The sequence below is a fragment of the Artemia franciscana genome, chromosome 1 (assembly GCF_032884065.1).
Source record: "Artemia franciscana chromosome 1, ASM3288406v1, whole genome shotgun sequence".
Taxonomy (NCBI): Eukaryota; Metazoa; Arthropoda; class Branchiopoda; order Anostraca; family Artemiidae; genus Artemia; species Artemia franciscana.
Genome location: NC_088863.1, coordinates 63,615,103 through 63,635,580, shown reverse-complemented (window position 1 = coordinate 63,635,580; position 20,478 = coordinate 63,615,103). Strand labels below are relative to the sequence as shown.

General features: G+C 35.5%; 1 protein-coding gene across 8 annotated transcripts in view; it reads left to right on the top strand.

Moving 5' to 3' along the window:
- Positions 1-20,478, top strand: part of LOC136032717 (DNA-dependent metalloprotease SPRTN-like) — a 43,712-nt gene that overhangs the window by 8,204 nt on the left and 15,030 nt on the right. For 3 of the 8 annotated variants that reach the window (XM_065713031.1, XM_065713081.1, XM_065713074.1), the window contains exons 2-4: positions 2,042-2,202; positions 5,256-5,364; positions 8,649-8,768. In XM_065713031.1, coding sequence (XP_065569103.1) covers positions 2,057-2,202; positions 5,256-5,364; positions 8,649-8,768 — 375 coding nt within the window. In that variant the 5' untranslated portion in view covers positions 2,042-2,056. Of the gene's footprint in view, positions 1-521; positions 631-2,021; positions 2,203-5,255; positions 5,365-8,648; positions 8,769-20,478 lie in introns of all 8 variants that reach the window. The other 5 variants (XM_065713040.1, XM_065713057.1, XM_065713065.1 and 2 more) reach the window with 4 other exon arrangements.

Sequence of the window (20,478 nt, the reverse complement as noted above, 5' to 3'; positions counted from 1 at the left end):
TTGTGACATTTGTGGAATAGTTTTGTATTTCTTTTGGTATTTTAAAGAAGAAGACTTTTGTATTTCACAATTGTACTAAAATCATATTTTTGAAAACGTGTTTTTTACTCAAGCAATTTGTACTTAGTGCAATGGAACTCCTACTCATGGCTTTTTTTGTGGCTCAGAAGAGAGTTGAGATTATGAATGAATATTTTAAATCTGATAAATACCATCCATCACCAAATTCAATGCTTGTTCCAAAGATACTTCTTCTTGAAATACTACTTGCAGATTTTGTCCATTTTTTAATTTAATTTTTGGCAAGTTTGTTACTTTTGCTTCAAAGAAACGACAATTTCTTATATTATATGCCAACTGGAATAATATTTGGAACTTCTGTTTTTAATTAGAAGGAATTGTAGTATAATTTTTTTTTAATGAAATTCTGTAACAATAGGAAAATATTTTTTTTCTTTCCAATATGGTATTAATTTCATAGAAGATGAGATTTAAGGTAGTAAGAATTTTGCATATTCCAGGCTCACTGTAATGAAATAAAAATAGCCTAAAGGATACATAATTTTGTCAAATACAGGAATTTTTGCATTGTGTGCTACATTATTTCACTAAGAAGTTGACTTTTTGCAGGTTAGTCCTAAAATTTAATGCTCTTTTTTTTTTTTACTCGAGAGTCTAGCAGTAACTTTCGATGAATGAAACATCCTGAAAGAGGGACAGATGGAAATTGGAAAACTGATGACCTCTTGCTTTTCAAATCATATGACTATCTACTTGTGATTTTTGAGTAGGTCTACCTGTGTGAATTTTTACATTCAAGGATGAACATCCTTGAGGATAAAACGTTATCGATTTCAATTTTTATTTGCTTTTGACCCCCCAAAAAATAACATTTTTTTTATTTGTTTTTTTTTCCCTAATGTTACATTTCCAGGTATATATTTCAACCGACAATTCTTGCAAAGGATCAAAAGACCAAATAATTTTTATATACTTGGACATGTCTAACTGAACCTACATTCCTCAACTAAAAACAGCAGTCAAGTTGATTTATGGATTATTGCTGATATTAGTAAGCCCTGTGGCTTGTCATTTAAGAAGATTTGACTTCCTATGATTATACTAAATATGTACAATTCATCAAGTTTAAAGTTTCCTATCGAAAGTGACGAGCCTTTGAAAAAAAAAAACTATTGTATATTGTGGAAAAAAGCAAAGGTGAGAACAATATTAATTAAAATTACACTTTAAAATTTAGCATATCTGAGGACTCTAGTGGAGAGATTCAAGTACCTATCTACTAAAAGTTTGAATGGTCTTAGAATATTGGAAGCGGGGTTGTTCAAAAAGAAAATTAAATTGTGGTGGCCAACTTAAGTAGCAAAGAAGATTACATCTGCTAAGGCTTGACATTTTTACTCTAAATACTTGAAGTACAAATTGCCAAACACAAGGCCAATCAGAATAGCATAGAAAGTAATTTTCACAAGGCTTAAGAATGAAAGGGCTCATTGATATGCCACCACTGCAATAAGTTATTTTTTAGATTAAAATAGTTTGAATAGTATTTTTAAACAAATTCATGCAATTACCCACTAGGCATAGTTGTTGCATTCAAAAGCACTTTTAATAAAGCACATGTCAAACTTCAGCGTAAAGAGTCACTGAGGGTTGAAGAGAATAATTTTTTTTTTGCATTTTTAAGTTTTCATGCTACTCTATACTTTCAGTTGAGATTTTTTTGTTGTTACTATTTAAAAGGTGAGTTTTAGGCCTCTCTAAGAAATTAACTTTTGAATAGAAGGACATACTTTTAAGTGGACTTTCTTACTTTCATTTTTTCAAAAGTAAATTTTAGTTTTAATTTGAGGGTATTTCTTTTCCTGCAACAAAAATCACGAATTTAGTTTGTTGCTTATGATGGCTATTTTCTGTCAATAGTCATTGATTCGTAATAATAAATGACAGTTGTTTATATTGTCAATTATTTTGTTATATTTCTGTTTATATATTTTTTCCAGAAAAAGATTGTCTATTTAAGGAATCCAGATCCTGAATGGAAATCATGAGTTTGGTTAGTTCGGACTGGGAGCTAATTGACCCCAACCCTGACATCTATGCACTGTTTGCACAATTCAATAAGCAGTTTTTTTGGGATAAATTGCATTCTGTGGAAGTAAAATGGAGTTCAAGAATGACTCTGTAAGCAATTTTTCAAAATATGTTATTTTAGTTGTTCATTTTGGAGGAGTCTGTTGAAGACTTTTAGGATAAGAGAGGGGTAAACAACCCCTGCTCAATGCAATTCTATTTAGAATGTAAGGGCTACCAATTTGGACTGCAGCCAAAATTGCTTCGAGGCAGCATTAGTAAAAATAACATGACCATAGCTTGGACAACTTGTGACTTACTGAAATTCAGTCAAAAGTCAGCACTCAAACATTAGTCAAGTATTTTCAAAGAAGTTTTGTTAATTATTTTTAATTAAGATTTTAAACTTTGAGGTGAAAACTGTACCACTTTATTTGATAGTAGAGGCTATAATGCCTAGAAAAGCATAAATCTTTCTTTTGTCCATTTTCTTTGACTTGCTACATGAGTTGGGTTAAATATTAAAGAATTCGTTGTGTGAAAAGCAATTATTTAACCTGGACTTAAGTTAGTTTTTATTTAAAGCTGCTCATTTACAAATCCCATTTAAACATCATAGAAATAAGATGTACTAAAGTGCAAAGACAAAATACTAAAAATAATAACTGTATATAGGTCGGAATCTGGGGTTAAAAAAGGTACTTGTATGATGTACACCCCACCTAATATTCTTCTAATGTGTTCTGACGCTCAATCCTAATGAAATATAACTAAGCGTATTTGAAAATCTAATACCTGCGAGACAAATTCGGGCTATATATTTCCACGTTAGGGGGGGGGGGGTTAAAGTATAGCGGGTTTGCATGCCTTATGTGTTAGGTACAATTATTCTGCATATTATATTGTAAGAAGTATTTTTTAACTTTACTGTCCAATATCCCCCCCCTCTAATGTGCAAATATATAGCCCAAATTATATATTTTCCATCTATTCTGTCCCTTCTCTTTGTCTTGTCTCATGCTAAGCTGAAAGAAACTAACAAAAAACTGATTCTGTAATGCATCAATGAATGAACAACTTGAGCGGTAGGGGGATTATGCTACAAGTACCAAAGCAAATGCATGAGACCAACATGTCTTAATTTCCAGATTGGGCTTTTTAGACCCAAATCAAGGAGATGGGTTACCTTGTCTTTGTCTTTTGTGCTTGTATGATTGCAATATCTTTCATATGAAATAAGTGGCAAGTGTTTCGTCTTAAAGAGGATGCACTCTGCATAGCAACAAAAATTGAGATGTTGGATCTTTCTCAACAAATATCTCTCCACAATGTCCCTCCTCAAAAAAATGTCCCTCCTCAATGTCCCTTCTCAAAAAATTGGATCAATTCTCTTCTTTCTTTAATATTCAAAAATATTAACCCTTTAGGAAGTTTTTGATAAGGCTTTCTTATGTATTCTACCCAAGGACTCTATTGGTGATTAACGAATGCTTTTACTAAAAGCATTAACTATGTAAAGTCTTTATTAAAGCTTTTACTAAAGGTATTGAACTATGAAATTAGGTGGAGGGAGAAAAATATCATAAGGCACTATGTATACCCAGTTTATCAGAATATTGTTTCTATAATTTTTCTGGAGCGGCGTGGGAGAGGGAGTTACAGCTTTCATGTATTGTAGGAAAGAAAGAGGTGGGGGGTGGTTGGATTTAGGTTTTGTTTTGTTTTAGGGATTTGGTTTTAAAAATATTTTCAATCCACCTAAATTTTTTTTATCAATAAAACCCCTTTTGGAATTAAAATTTATCCACGTCTATGTAGTGATATGACTCAAAAGGTATAACTTGATACGTGGCTATCAAAATGGTGCATATGCAATATCTGTAGAACGGTCTGGGGCAATAAGCTATGAGGGTTGGGAGGAGGAGATCAACTCGAACTCTGATTATGACTTGGAGGAGGGTAATGGAATTAGTAATTTTACATAAAGGTAGCACAATAAGTAGTAATATTCATACTAATTAGGTTTTACATGTTTCAAGTTTTTTTATGGATGGTATGTACTGATCATTAGCACAGAAAACTAAGCTAAACTGTGATAAGAAACATGCAAGGGCCAAATGCCCCTGTGATGACCGAGCGAAGTAAGATTACATTTGCAGTAGACAAAGACCCATATATCGATCATAGCGTGAAGAGGGTGAGAAAGCACGCTTCCGATAGAGCGATAGAGCTTGCTCTTTATCTAGTGAATGCTCTTGTTAGAATATTTAGTATAAAAGACAAGTATTTTGCTTAAAACCTATTCCTACTGTCTATTTTGATGTATTAAGGATGGTTTGGTGTCTTCCATATTCTACACAGGTAAGAATGTAAAAGGCAGGGGAAGGATGAGCTACCAGTTTACTGATATAGCACACGAAAGTAGCTTTATGAATACAGTTTGTAAATATTAGAAAAATAAATTGCTGAAAATGTGAAATTACGTGAAAGAGTTTTGATTTTTCGAAAAGAAAATTTGAAAAAAGGAAAAAATAGCTGTATTAATGCCACAAATGCAGGGACATTCTTATATGATTACCTAGCATCTAGGGGAAGCAGCCAACACATTATTAATAGTACAGGGTAATAAGAGTATATATCAATAAAATAAGGAGTGTAAGGTTAAGTTAACGCCATATACAAAAGAAAATTCTAACTAATTGCAGTATAAGCAAATCTAGAATAAAACATAGTACCATAAAAAGTCAAGTATAAAAGATATTCCAGGCTTTGGCCTGGGGGTCAAATGTTCTGTGGCATTGTCTATGGAAGATATAGGAACTTGAAACATAATCATTGAGGATAATAAGTTGAAATGTGTTTACAGGTACAAATGTTTACTGTTTATAAAATTAAACAAATTTTCAAGAAAAAGAAGGAACCTTTGATTCGGAGCGTCCATACTTTTCATCAGGTAGATTACTGTTTATCTGAGAAAAGAAAATAAGATTACCAACAAGGTAAGAAAGTGCTTGGAGTCTGATTTCAGCTTTAAGTTTCAAAAAAAGAGCAGTGAATTAACAAAAACCGTAGAAATCATTCACAGGAAACTCACTTTATGGTGGCTTTAGGAATAATTTAGAGCTGACAGCTTCCACCACATAACTTTCTTGATCTTACTTTAGGTGTGCCGGATTGTGCAGGTATGAGAGAAGAGCTGGATATTGTTCAATAAGTCTCAGTGTTCCTCTTCTAAAGCTCAGACCAAGGAAGGATTTAGTAGAAACACTTTTGGTAAGTCATAGTTTGGCTGTCTGGGTTTTATAAAGCTTTCATATTGTACACTAGACCGGATTGAATTGATTAAAAAATTGCCTTGAGTGTCTGGGGAGTTTGAAAAAGGGGGGTTAAAAAGAGCAGGACGCTCAAAGGGAGTGGAATGGGAGATAAGTTTTGCTTCTGGTGCAGTGAAGTTGTAGTCCTAGTTCGATAATCGGTTGCGTAGATAAATCAACCCAAAGTCATCTAAATGTTTACATTCAAAAAATGACTGTGTTATTCATCAAAAAAAAAATAATTTGCCAGTACTGCAAAAAGTGAATACCTATTTATTTTAGTCGTTCTTCTTCTTTAACCTTTCTTCCTCGTGTAGATAATATCTGTGACATTTCTGGGTGTTCTCTACGATTTAAAGTCTTTAAAAGATTTCTCTTGTTCTGCATGCATCTAGTTTCACCAGCATCCGTTCATAGTGCCAAGGATAGTGAAAAAGACTATCATTCTTGGGTTTCCAAAGAGCAAGATTACAAATTATACATTTTTAAACATTATCAGCTGAAAATCAGAATTTCAATTAAAAAAAAATTCTATATATGCTGAAAAATTAGCGAAAAATTAATTGAAAGAAAGAAAAGAACCAACTTAAAGCATTCACTACCAAACATTTCTACAAGGGTAGCTTCCTTTGAAGTTGTGATAGATGTGAAAATCTACTTATTGTTAGTGTAATGGTTTTATAGGCAAAAAACTTTGTACAATTCGTTAGTTTTGCTTACTTGTTTGACGCTTCATTATGTTAACACCGAAAAAAATGAGAACACAAAAATGATGTAAAAGAAAACTCATACAAAGATGAAACTAAACCAGATGTAAACAGACCAGATGAAACTAAAAATAGTCTTTTCACCAATTTTACCATCTGGGGGGGGGGGTGGTTAATTCGAAAAAATAGAAAAAATAGGTATTTTTAACTTACGAACCGGTAATCGGATCTGAATGAAATTCGATATTTAGAAGGATATGGTGTCTCAGAGCTCTTATTTTAAATCTTGACCGGATTTGGTGACATTGCAGGGGGAAACAGGAAATCTTGGAAAACGCTTAGAGCCGAGGGATCGGGATGAAAATTGGTGGGAAAAATAAGCTCAAGTCCTAGATACGTGATTAACATAACCAGAACGGATCCGCTCTCTTTGGGGGAGTGAGGGGGGCTAATTTTGAAAAATTAGAAAAAATAAGGCATTTTAACTTACGAAGGAGTGATCGGATCTTAATAAAATTTGATATTTAGAAGAACCTTGTAGCTCAAATCTCTTATTTAAATCCCGATCGGATCCTGTGTCATTGGGGGGATTTGGGGACGGGGGCAGAAATCTTGGGAGACGCTTAGAGTGAAGAGATCATTATGAAACTGATCAGGATGTGGGAAGAATAAGAATAAGTCCTAGACGCGTGATTGACATAATCAAACCGGATATGCTCTTTTTGGGAGTTGAGGGTGGGGGGCACCTAATTTGGTATTTCGGAAAAACTAGAAAAAATGAGGTATTCTTAACTTACGAACGATGGATTGGATCTTAATGAAATTTAATATTTAGAAGGACCGTGTCTCAAAGTTCTTATTTTAAATCCTGTCTGGACTCGGTGACATTGGGGAGGGGGGAGCTGGTGGGGGAAACTGAAAATCTTGGAAAACGCTCAGAGCGGAGAAATCTTCATGATACTTGGTAGGAAGAATAAGCACATGTCCTAGATACGTGATTGACATAACCAGACTGGATTGGCTCCCTTGGGGGGGGGGGGTAATTCGGGAAAATTAGAACAAACAGTGTATTTTTAATTTACGAACGAGTGATTAGGTCTTAACGAAATTTGATATTTAGAAGGATCTTGTGTCTCAGAGCTCTGATTCTAAATTCCGACCGGATCCGGTGACATAGGGGGGGGGGGGGTTGTAGAAGGAAACCGGGAATCTTGTAAAACGTTTAGAGTATAAAGGTCGGGATGAAACATGGTGGAAAGAATAAGCACATGTCCTTGATACGTTATTGACATAACCGGACCGGATCCGCTCTCTTTGGGGGAGTAACAGGATAGTTGAAAAGAATCTTATTTGCCGATCAAATAAATGATTGTTATTCTTAAGTATCACTTGTGTTCTAGGGGTATGATTCAGGTCTCAGGTTTGAATTCTGGACCACCCCAATTTTTACATGAAGAAGATCCGAAACTAGATACGTGATCATTATGGGGATCGCTGAAAGTCCGCTGGCGTATCAGGGACCCGACCAGATTAAATTAAATGTTTTGGCTTCCCCGATTTGACCATCTGGGGGAAGTGAAAGGACGGTTAATTCGGAAAAATTAGAAAAAACGAGGTATTCTTAACTTACGAATGGGTTATTGGACCTTAATAAAATTTGATATTTAGAAGGACCTCGTGTCTCAGAGCTCTTATTTTAAATCCCGACCGGATCCGGTGATATTGGGGGGGGGGCTGAAAGGGGAAAGTGGAAATCTCGGAAAACACTTAGAGTGGAGAAATCGTAGTGAAACTTAGTAGGAAAAAGCTTTTGGCTCTTGGCTCTTCCGACCTTCTCAGGTGTCCCAATGAGCTTTTGGATTATGTTTTTATATCTTAAGGTAATAGACTGAAAACCACATGGGTTTGAAGCATTCTGACGTTGGAGTGTGTTTTGGGAAGATATTTTTAGTGTGAAGGCTCAGAACTACATTTTTTGCGCAAAAGTGACATGTCAAATTTCATCTCTATTTTTGTGTTTATAACCTAGCTTTTTAATTGAAGAGATGAGGGGATTTAATGCTTTTTATAGATTGTCTGCTGCATCTTTTTTGGACATACACAGTTTTTTCAGGAGTCCTCAGCTGAAATGTCAAGGGAACAGGCTTTTGTATACATTTGTGTGGTGATTATCCACCCTAATTAATTACTCAGGAGGCCCAAATTTGCTTGCAGAGGTTATAATAAAATTAGTTCAAATTTTCTATATCAATTTCTCAAAAATGGACAAAAGAGAAAAATAAACATTAATGTCCTATTATTCATTCTTGAAGTGTAATTCTTCGTACTTTGATTTTCTTGGTTCGCATCTCTGTTGAATACTTGAAAGCCAATCATATTATTCCTTATTTCTGGAGAGACAGATAGGCCTGCGTAAGAAAAATATCCTGAGTAAAGCCTTAGCCAGTAAAAAGAAGGAAAACTTACTGAGTCAATAGAATTTTTTAGCTGTAATCCATCAGATTGTCCGTGGGTAACATCTTATATCTATTTTCAGCACGAAATGATTCATGCGTACCTTTTTGTAACGCAAAACAATCGAGATAGGGAAGGACATGGCCCAGAATTCCAGAAGCATATGCATAGGATCAATTCACTGTCAGGAACCAAAATTACGGTAATTTGATCATTTATTGAGGTTGTCAATTCGTCTTTTTAAATGGGGTTGTAATTTGAAAATAGTCAAAAGGAAAATATAAAAAGAAAAGGGTTTTTTAATTTACTGCAATCAATTAAAAAACAAACTTTCCCTAAAAGAAATTTTCCAAAGAAAAATAAAGATCCATATTAAAATATAAGTTAGGCATATATAAAGACCTATCGTAACTCAAAGTTTAAAAGATCAGAAATTGCACTCAATTAATAAATCAACTTATAATTAAGCGAAAACTAACGAAAATTAAAATAAATAATAATGACAAACATAAAGATAACAGATACTTATACTCTTCTACTGCTGGCTACTACTAACAACTCACTAAAGTACAAAGCCGCCTGAGGCCAAAAAAGTTATGCACGCTCCTCCTCCATACCAATTTATTCAAATTCTTCCTCTGCACATCCTCCCAGGAAGTCCCAATTTCCCTTAAATCTTCCTTTACGATATCCTCCTACCCCACCCGGGGACGACCTGAATTTCATCGATTTGCTGACGAGAACAATCTTTGGCAATCTGTCGTCCTTTATCCGCAGAACGTGTCATAACCATCTGAACCTCTCTCATTGTAGACCTTTCTCATTCTGGCGTGCCCACACTTCATAATCATACTTGACCCCTGTCATTACTGTAGCTTCCAATATTCTAATTTTACTTCGCAGACTTATCTTCCTATTTTTTAAACATTTTTTGACTATCGACTTTTAATTTCTTCACTGCAACCACCGTTTTTGCTGATAATACTACCTAGGTGAGTGAAGTTGTCCACGTGATTGATCTTCTCATAACCCAACATTAGCTCTTCTCAATCACTTATTCCTAGTCTTAACCACTTACTCTTCTTAACATTAATTTTCCAACCCATTCTTGCACCGTGAACTCGCAAAACCTCTCAAAGCTCATCCATGATGCCAACACTATCATTTAGGATTCTTAAATCATCATCACAATCTAAGTCTAGGAGATTTAAATTCCTCGTTTGATTCCGTGTTCTCCCATTGCCTTTCTTGTGCTCATTAGGACAAAGTTCATCGAAATAATCCATATGAATGGGGATGCAAAGCATCCCTGCTTAACTCTTGGTTTATCGTGAAACCAGGCACTAACCTCATTTCCTACCTTAACCATAGCAATGTTACTCTCGTACCTAGCACTAATCACTTTAGTGCTTTTTTTTAATATACCACACAACTTAAAGGCCTTTATCAAAGCTCTTCTATCAGCTGAATCAAACGCTTGCTCATAATCTATAAAACTGAAGACTGAAGGTGTTTGTTGACTCAGGCACTTTTCTATTATTGATGTAAGAGAGAAAATTTGGTTAACAAATCCTTTACCCTTTCTCAAACCGCACTGTTCTTCTCTTATAAGTTTGTTTACTTCATCTCTAAATCTAAAATGTATCATCATGCTAAATAATCCACTACCTATAGAAACCCAGCTAATGCCTCTTTAATTTGCACATTCACTCTTATCAGCTTTCTTATAAAGGTGTTTAATTAAAGTTTTCCTAAAATTGCTTGGTACTTTCCCTTTTTCATAAATTATATTCATAATCTTCAGTAACTTATTTCTAACCTCATAACCGCCATATTTGATAAACTCATGAACTACACTATCAGCACCTGGAGCCTTATTATTTCTTAATGCTTTTAGTACTGTCACTAATTTTTCCTCCCAAGATAAATCTTTCTTTGCATGCAAGTCTCACAAACTCTTTCATTCTTTTCTATATCGTTCCTGTGACACTATCCCGGTTTAGTGTATTCTCAAAATGTTCTACACATCTTTGTTTAACTCTTTCCTTATCATTAATTGTTCCCGGTTCCTGTCTTTAACTGAAATAAGTCTATATTGATTATACGCACTCAATTTATTAACAGGCCAGTACAATATTTCACTATTATCCTATCTTCTTTCATCTTGCAGATCTTTAGGTAATTTTATCCTTAACCTTCACTTCATACCCCTCTTAGTTCATATTTTAGTGTTTGCTCCACTTTTTTTACATTCCTCATACTTTCATATGATCTATCACTCAAATAATTCTGGTTCAAGCTTCCTCTCCTCTCTATTAAACATAAAGCATTTTCACTGATATTCCTAGCTGCGTTTCTAGCTTTATTCCCTAAGACACCATCAGCAGCTTCAAAAACTATTTTTTGAAAATTAGTCCATTCATCATCGACATTATCTTCGATCCTGGGTTTTTTCATCTTCTAGATCTTTAGCAATTTATCCATAATCTTCACTTCACACCCCCCTTAGTTCTTATTTTAGAGTAACTCCACTTTCTTTACATGCCTTTTATTTTCATATGATCTATCACTCAAAAAATTCTTATACAAGCTTCTTCTCCTCTTGGTTAAACATAAAGCATTTTCACTGATATCCCTAGCTGCGCGTCTAACTTTCTACCCTAAGATACCATCAGCAACTTCACATAGTATTTTTCTAAAATTAGTCCATTGATCATCGATATTGTCTTCGATCCTGTGTTTTTATGGCACTTGGTATTAACCAAGTGACATATAGCAATCGCAAATTCTGTCAGTCTGTCGGTCCCGGTTTTGCTACTTTAGGCACTTCCAGGTAAGCTAGGACGATGAAATTTGGCAGGCATATCAGGGACCGGACCAGATTAAGTTATAAATAGTCGTTTTCCTGATTTGACACATCTGGGGGGGGGGGAGTGGGAGGCCCGTTAATTCGGAACAAATAGAAAAATAGAAGTATTTTTAACTTACGAACGGTTGATCTTAATGAAATTTGGTGTTTGGAAGGATTCGTGTCTCAGAGCTTTTTTTTTAATCCCGACTGGATCTGGTGACATTGGGGGAGGGGAAGGGGAGTTGGGAGGGAAAACCTAAAATCTTGGAAAACACTTAGAGTGGAGGGATCGGGATGAAACTTGGTGGGAAAAATAAACACAAGTCCTAGATACATGATTGATATAACCGGAACGGATCCGCTCTCTTTGGGGTAGTTGGGGGGTGGGGGGTTAATTCTGAAAAATTAGGAAAAATGAGGTATTTTTAACTTACGAACGGGTGATCAGATCTCAATGAAATTTGATATTTAGAAGGATATTGTGTCTCAAAGCTCTTATTTTAAATCACGACCAGATCTGGTGGCATTGGGGGGAGTTTGGGGTAGGGAAACCTAAGATCATGGAAAACACTTAGATTGGAGGGATCGGGATGAAATTTGGTGGGGAAACTGAGCAGAAGTCTTAGATACGTTATTTACGTAATTGGAACGGATCCGCTCTAGTGTGTGTGGGGTGGGGTTAATTCTGAAAAATTAGAAAAAATGCCGTATTTTTAACTTACGAAGGAGAGATCGGATCTTCATGAAACTTCATATTTAGAAGGACCTCGTAACTCAGATCTCTTATTTTAAATCTCAACCGGATCCAGCGTCATTGGGGGGGGGGGGGCTTAGAAAATACTTAAAGCGGAGAGATCAGGATGAAACTGGGTGGGAAGAATAAAAACCTGTCTAAGATACGTGACTGATATAACCGGGCCAGATCTGCCCTCTTTGGTGGAGTTGGGGGGGGGGGTAATTTGGAAAATTGAGGTATTTGTAACTTACAAAAGGGTGACCAGGTCTTAATGAAATTTGATATTTAGTAGGATCTTGTTCTTTAAAGCTCTAATTTTAAATTCCGACCAGATCCCGTGACATTGGGGGGAGTTGGAGGGGGAAACTGGAATTCTGGGAAAACGTGAAAATTGGGGTATTTTATCTTACGAATAGGTGATCGGATCTTAATGAAATTTGATATTTAGAAGGAATTCATGTCCCAGAGTTCTTATTTCAAATCCCGACCAGATCTTTTGACATTGGGGGAAGTTGAAGGGGGAATCTTGGAAAACACATGGAGCGGAGGAATCGGGATGAAGCTTGGTGGATAGAATAAGCAAATGTCCTTGATACGTGGTTGACGTAACCGTACTGGATTTGCTGTCTTTGGGGAAGTTGGGGGGGAGGGGTTCAGTGATTTGGTGATTTTGGTGCTTCTGGATGTGCTAGGACGATGAAAATTGGTAGGCGTGTCAGGGAGCTGCACAAATTGACTTGATAAAGTCGTTTTCCCAGATTCGACCATCCTGGGGGCTAAAGGGAGAAGAAAAATTAGAAAAAAGTAGGTATTTATAACATACGAGTGGGTGATCGGATCTTAATGAATTTTGATACTTAGAAGGACATCTTGACTCAGAACTCTTATTTTAAATTTTGGCAGGCATTAAGCCTCTGATTTTCCTTTTAAATCAATCCATTGATTCCTAGAATTTTGTTAGAGCTCATACCATAAGAGCTCTTGGCTCTTAGCTCTTCTTGCCTCGTCACAAGTGCCATATGAGCTCTTAGCTCTTTCATCTTCCAGATCTTCAGCAGTTTTATCCATGACCTCCACTTTAGTGTTTAATCTCTAAAACACTAAAGTGTTTTATAGTGTCTTTTCAACAGTTTTATCTATGACCACAACACCCTTAGTTCATATTTAGTATTTTCTCCACATTCTTTACATGCCACTTTTGTATGGTCTATCATTCAATTAATTGTTGTATAAGCATCTTCTCTTCTCTATTCAACATAAAGCATTTTCCCTGATATTCCTTGATGCATCTTTAACTTTCCAGATCCTAAGCATTTTTTCCAGACCTTACTTCAAACCACCCTTAGTTCATATTTAGTGTTTTTTCCACTTTCTTAACATGCCTCTTATTTTCATATGATCTATCACTCAAGTAATTCTTGTAGAAGTTTCTTCTAGTATCTATTAAACGTAAAGCATTCTCACTGATATTCCTAGCTGCGTTTCTATCTTTCTTCCCTAAGACACCATCAGTGACCTCACAGACTATTTTTCTAAATTTAATCCATTGATCATCGACATTGTCTTCGATCCTGTGTTTTTTCATCTTCCAGATCTTCTGCAGTTTTATCCATGACCTCCACTTCACACCACCCTTAGTTCATTTTTTAGTGTTACTCCACTTTCTTTACATGTCTTTTACTTTCATATGATCTATCACTCAAATAATTATTGTACAAGTTCATTCTCTTTTCTATTAAACATAAACCCTTTTCACGGATATTCCTAGCTGCGTTTCCAACTTTCTTCCACAGGACACCATCAGCGACTTCCCAAGCTATGTCTTTAAAATTAGTCCATTGATCATCGACATTGTCTTCGATCCTGTGTTTTTTCATCTTCCAGATCTTCTGCAGTTTTATCGATGACCTCCACTTCACACCACCCTTAGTTCATTTTTTAGTGTTACTCCACTTTCTTTACATGTCTTTTACTTTCATATGATCTATCACTCAAATAATTATTGTACAAGTTCATTCTCTTTTCTATTAAACATAAACCTTTTTCACGGATATTCCTAGCTGCGTTTCCAACTTTCTTCCACAGGACACCATCGGCGACTTCCCAAACTATGTCTTTAAAATTAGTCCATTGATCATCGACATTGTCTTCGATCCTGTGTTTTTTCATCTTCTAGATCTTTCGCAGTTTTATCCATGATCTCCACTTCACCCCGCCCTTAGTTCATATTTTAGTGTTACTCTACTTTCTTAATCACTCAAATAATTCTTATACAATCTCTTTCACCTATCTATCAAACATAAACCATTTTCACTGATATTCCTTTTTGCGTTTCTAGCTTTCTTCCCTAAGACACCATCAATAACTTCACAAACTATTTTTCTAAAATTATTCCATTCATCTTCAAAATTGTCAAATTTTAAACTCCTCAGTATAATATCTAACTGTTTTTGGAAAGTTTTTTCTTCAAATTCTGATCCTGGAGCCTAACTTCGTTATAGTTCCTCGGATGGTAGTTATCCTTCTTAAGTACCAGCTTTAAATCAACCCTAGACACTACTAGCTGGTGATCTTTACTTTTAACTTCATGACCAGCACTCCCATATGGATAACCTTAGTATATTGAATTGATCCTGTCAGTCTTTAATTTACAATAACATAATCAATCAGATGAGTTGTGTTATCATCTTGTGAATACTATGTTAAATTATGGGCTATTTTATTACCCAATACTGTATTGATTATAATAAGATTTTTATACCTACAAAATACTGTAGTATGTAACCATTATTGTTATCTTTTCCTACTCCAAATTTACCTTGGCTAGGGTACCATCTATTCCTATTTCTACCAACCTGGGTGCCAAAATCTCGTGATAAAAATGACATATTTCTACCTGGGACACTGTGTATTTCTTCGTGCAGCTGTAAATAAAATTCACCTGAGTCAGTCAGTACTATCTCCGTCAGTTGGTTCTATAGGTGCATGTACTACTATGACTAATACCCTGCACTTTATGTCATTAAATGAGTGACTAGCATTATATTATTAATACCTTCCCAACCTAAACAAAACTTAGCCGTTTCCATATTGATCATGAGCCCTACTCCCTGTTTGTGTACCCCATCCTTCCGCTCAAAGTGAATAAATTCTATATCGCCTAATTTTACGTTTTACTTCCATGGGTAATGAGTTTCTAAAGCTCCTGATAAGTCCAGCTCAAAGCGTCTAAATTAGTCAGTGAAAGAGTCTATACAATGGGTGTTCTTCAACGTTGTGACATTCCTAGTTGCAATTTTCATATTCTATAAATGATTGAAATTATTATAGCCTCAGGAAAAGTAATGGAGCCCAAAAACCAGCAAATTTTCTCAAGTCCACACGAAGCGCTTAAGCCTGATTAGAACTAGATAGCAAGAACTCCCTGGGACCTGCAGTTGAATGGAGGCTTTGCGGAATTCTTGACCAATTGTGTTTTTATGCACTTTCCAGTGCTCTTCTATCTATAAGAGCCGAAATCATGTGCAGATGATCTCAAGCCTACTACCTTCAACTCATTATATACCCGTGTCTACAAATATTATGCTAATACTTATATAGATAAGTAAATAAATCCAAAAATGAGTAGAAATCAAAATGAATATTATGATCAAATTTAAAACCAACAGAAAATACTAAAAACAAGAGTAAGGATAGTGCCTCCTCTCCTGCCTGAAATCCTCTAAAAGCTGTTGCGTCATTTGTATTTTATTTAAAAGTATAAGTAAGTAAGTAAATTCTATTGTACTAAAAGCCCTATGACCGTGGCAATACAAAACAATTTTGAATAATTTTCATTACATAAACATAACATAACCATCGAATAGCACAAAGAGAAACACAAATCACAAAACAAAGGGAAACACAAATTACAAATAAATCTCCTTCTGTCCTCCATTGCCAACCTGAGAAATCGTCCTAATATTTAATACTTGCAAAACAATCATCTTTAATTAAATTCACCCGCTATCTCTGATCACACTCAGACTTTCCGCATACTTCATCTCTCAACTCACTCAATTCTACTTACTCATACATCACATGACCCACACTCTTATCCATACTTCCTCTCATCGGGCAAAAGTAAGATCTATCTTACCCTCTGCACCTCTCTAAATACTTCCTTCATACCCCAAATGATAAAATAATCCCTCTTAATTGAAGTACATGCTCCAATTCCTCGTTTTTTTTAAATTTGCCTTAAACAAAACCACTTCACCCCATGTCTCCTTCACCCACGTGTAAAGGCCCAGAGAATTGGAAAGGCTTCTTTCATACTGCCAAATCTCTAACTAAAATATTACCTATCGTTTTTGCAGCTTCTTTATCTATCCCTAATCCATTATTCCACGGTTTTCCCACTGCGGCATCTTGTAAAATCCTCCTTATCTGGTACGGCCATGAGACTCATCTCTAAGAGCCTCTGAATAAGCAGATTTAAGTAACTGCACTATTGGGATCATCACTATACGCTCCCAAAACCTAACAGTATTCACCAGCATACAACTTCTTAGCGAAAGAATCCCTAGATTTACTTGAACTATTAAAGTATTCAGATTTCTATTAACACCTAGCCATCTATTATAATATCCCAGTTGTATCCTTTCGAAATTATCACTTTTCTGGGATCTCCAAACTTCTGACCCATAATACATCACCGATCTTATTCCTAAAAATCTCTTTCAAATCCTAATATCTCGTATATCCATTATCTAACTCCTTAAAATCAAATTGGTGCACATCCTATCCATTAACTCACTACGTCCTATCTGCCTACTGAATAATTTACCCATATCCTTAAACGTAACCCCTAAATTTCCCCATTCATCCTTAACTTCGGGCTCTCTACCTCCAAAAATGAACTTATTCTCCTTACTTATTTGACGACCCTTCCTTAACGCTAAAACCAGTGTTTTACCTACATTCTACTCAAGTCTCTTATTTATCAAGAAATCTTGTAATAAATTCAACAACTTCTGTAACCTCCTACCTGAATCTGTAATTAAAACTGTATCATCTGCGGAAAGGAGCATGCATAACATTTATACATCCAGTGTCAAAATTGGGGCTCCCTTCTTATCCATAATTTTTCTAGACTATTTATATTAATAGTAAACAACTTCGACAATGCAGCACATCTCTGATTTACTCGTCTTATATTGTGCTATCCAAAAACCAATTCGTAACAACACTAACCAATAACTTCGTTGCCCTATAAAGCTATAGTAAGATAGCTACAAAACAATCGGAAGACGTGCCTCCAGTAGACTGTCCATAAGTAGTACTCTATCTGCATTATCAAATGCATCTTTCAATTCCACGAATGCTGCATACAAACGACCATTTCTTTGCTTGCTATATTTATTCACTAAAACTCTGAAACCTGCTTGAACCTTACTAATCACCTCTTTCCAACCTAGCCAACTTTTCAACCTACCATCAACTACATTACAAAACAATTTTACTAAGCTATCGCCTTGATCGATCCCTCTATAATTACCACTTTTTTCTACCTTCTTATTATTCTTATTCCTATAGAGGCCATTTTTGCAGCCTTATCCTTGTCTGTAAAATAACTGTGAAGAGTAATGAGACGATATGAAGCAAATATGCCCTTATCTTTTTCCACATTGATATTGTTCTGCCATCACGACCAAGCCCCGATTTCTCTTTCATCTTTTTGAATGAAGTCCATACTTCTTTTGGATTCATTGCTCTATCAAGTCATAATATATTTCTTGCAAGGGAAAACAAATTTGATTCCTAATTTGGTGTGAATATTGTTCTAGCTGACTGCTCCCACTCTCCTGCTTTTCTAAATACTCCGGCCACGAAGCTGCTGGAGGGCGAAACTCCTAATTTGGTTGTATTGCCCATTTAATTCCCTGTCAAATCGATTTCCTATCCTTACTAATGAACTCCTTTACCATTTTTCTATTACCTTCCTTCTCTTTTTCCAATTTCTTTGTATTTTCCAACTTTTTATATTCTTCACGAAGGTTACGTTTTACTAACAACCGATTGTCCTCAGCGAATGATACATGTTGCATATTCTAGAATGCTACAATTACTTCACTATCTTCCAAAAGGTGGTAGAAGATAATCCTTAGGTAGCAATGGAGCACAATACTTCTCTATTATATTACTAATATGGGCATTAAAGTCACCTAAAAAGACAAATTTATGATTAATAAATACTTTTTTGTAATAATATGTCTCTCCACTTGCAAGTTGCCACGCATCGTCACTACTACTATAACCGTAATTTTCAGGTGGAATATAGACTTGACAACAATTTCTTAATGACACTATATCCAAACAATATACTTGGCAATATAGACTAATGGAGACAATATAGACTTGACAACAAAGAAAACAACTATTTCTTTCTGATACTTTATCCAAACAATATTTTCCTATTTTGATTCCAACTGGATATATTCGTCGGAAACATCACAGTTTATTAGCATTGATACTCTGATATTCACCACAAATCCGACTGTTTCTACTTCTCTTCCTCAAAACTTTATATGACATAAATCTCATAGGATAAACTGGCTCTTCTCTCCGAGTTTCAACAAGAGACACTAAGTCCCATTTCCTCACACTAAATAACGTTTTAAGTTTAAAACAATCACATCCTTGCATATTCCAATGAACTAACCTTATTTGGTAGTTCTTGTTGTTCACGGCCCTCTTTATCCTACGATAATTTTTGTGCTCTTTCTTTTCTAGAGTTTATGGAGCTGCTTAATGAACTTGTATTTGAAACCCCCAAATCAGGAATAGAATCATCCACCGAGAAAGCAATTTTTTGCCATACCTATTAAAACACAATAAAGGCGAAGTCCATTTTGTCACCCAAGCTTCCACACCAATTTCTTGAAGTTTCAATCACGCTGCCTGAGCAACGTGAAGTATTGCGGCAACCTTTGTCCTGCTTCACTGAATAAAGTGTTGCGAGAGCAACACTTTTGTTTTGTTTCTTTGCTGTCAGTTAAACGCTGAAGTTGTCAGCCTATCGAAGCTTTTAAAACGTTATGTTCAAAGAAGAACGCAATCAGTAATCACATGATCAAAGGCTATTCCTCAGCTTTGAAAAAACAACAATAACAAAAGAATATCGAAAGAAGGGACTAAATTGACTTTGCAGCCAGTTGAACTTTATCCTTTTCAATCATAGAAATCGTGACGGATGAAAGCTTAGAACAATATCTTATATAACCCAGTTGGTATTATAAAGCTATCTGTAACTTTTCAGGATAAAAATACCATAAATGACACTATTAATTATGAAGAATCTACTATGACATATTTTTTTATCAACTCATCATGAGCTATCCATAATACCGAAAGAAGGGACTAAATTTACTTTGCAGCCAGTTGAACGTTATCCTTATCAATCGTAGACATCGTGACGGACGAAAACTTGAAACAGTATCTTATATGATCTAGTTGATATTATAAAGCTATCCGTAACTTTTCAGAATAAAAATACCATACATGACACTCTATTAATTACTACAAAACTGCCTCGTTGTTTTACGTTATCGTTTTTACCCATTGCATAAACACTTACTTGTAGGTTTCAGTGAGTATGGGTAGGCTACACCAACTAGCGAAAGTCACAAACCCCTCTTCACTGAAGATGATTGTAGCCTAACAGACGAGTATTACTTACAAGTCCCCTACATGTCTTACCACTGGAACTAACTCAGTCTTACCATCAAATACACTGGAAACAAATAATAGGTACACCAAATAGCAAAATTTGCAAACCCCCCATTGTCGAAGATGGTTATGAGCTAACAGCCGACCTTTCCTTACATGTCCCCTACATGTCTCACAATTGGTATCGGCCTATTTTTGGTTTCAGTGTGTACCTTACTACTGAAGTTGTCAACCCCTGGAAATTCTCAAACTGGTATATCTCATGAAGGAATTTTTGTACCAAAAAATGGATGACATATACTTTGGTCAGCTCATCACGAGCTATAATACCAAAAGAAGGGACTAAATTGACTTTGAAGCCAGTTGAACTTAATCTTTTTCAACAGTAGACATGGTGACGGATCAAGACTTGGAATAATATCCGTTGTGTAAACACTTAATTCTAGGTTACAGTGAGTATGGGTAGGCTACGGCAACTAGCAAAAGTTACAAACCCCTCTTCACTGAAGATGATTGTAGCCTAACAGACGATTTTTACTTTCAAGTCCCCTGCATATCTTACCACTGGAACCAAATTGGCCTTACCATCAAATAAACCGGAACCAAATAATAGGT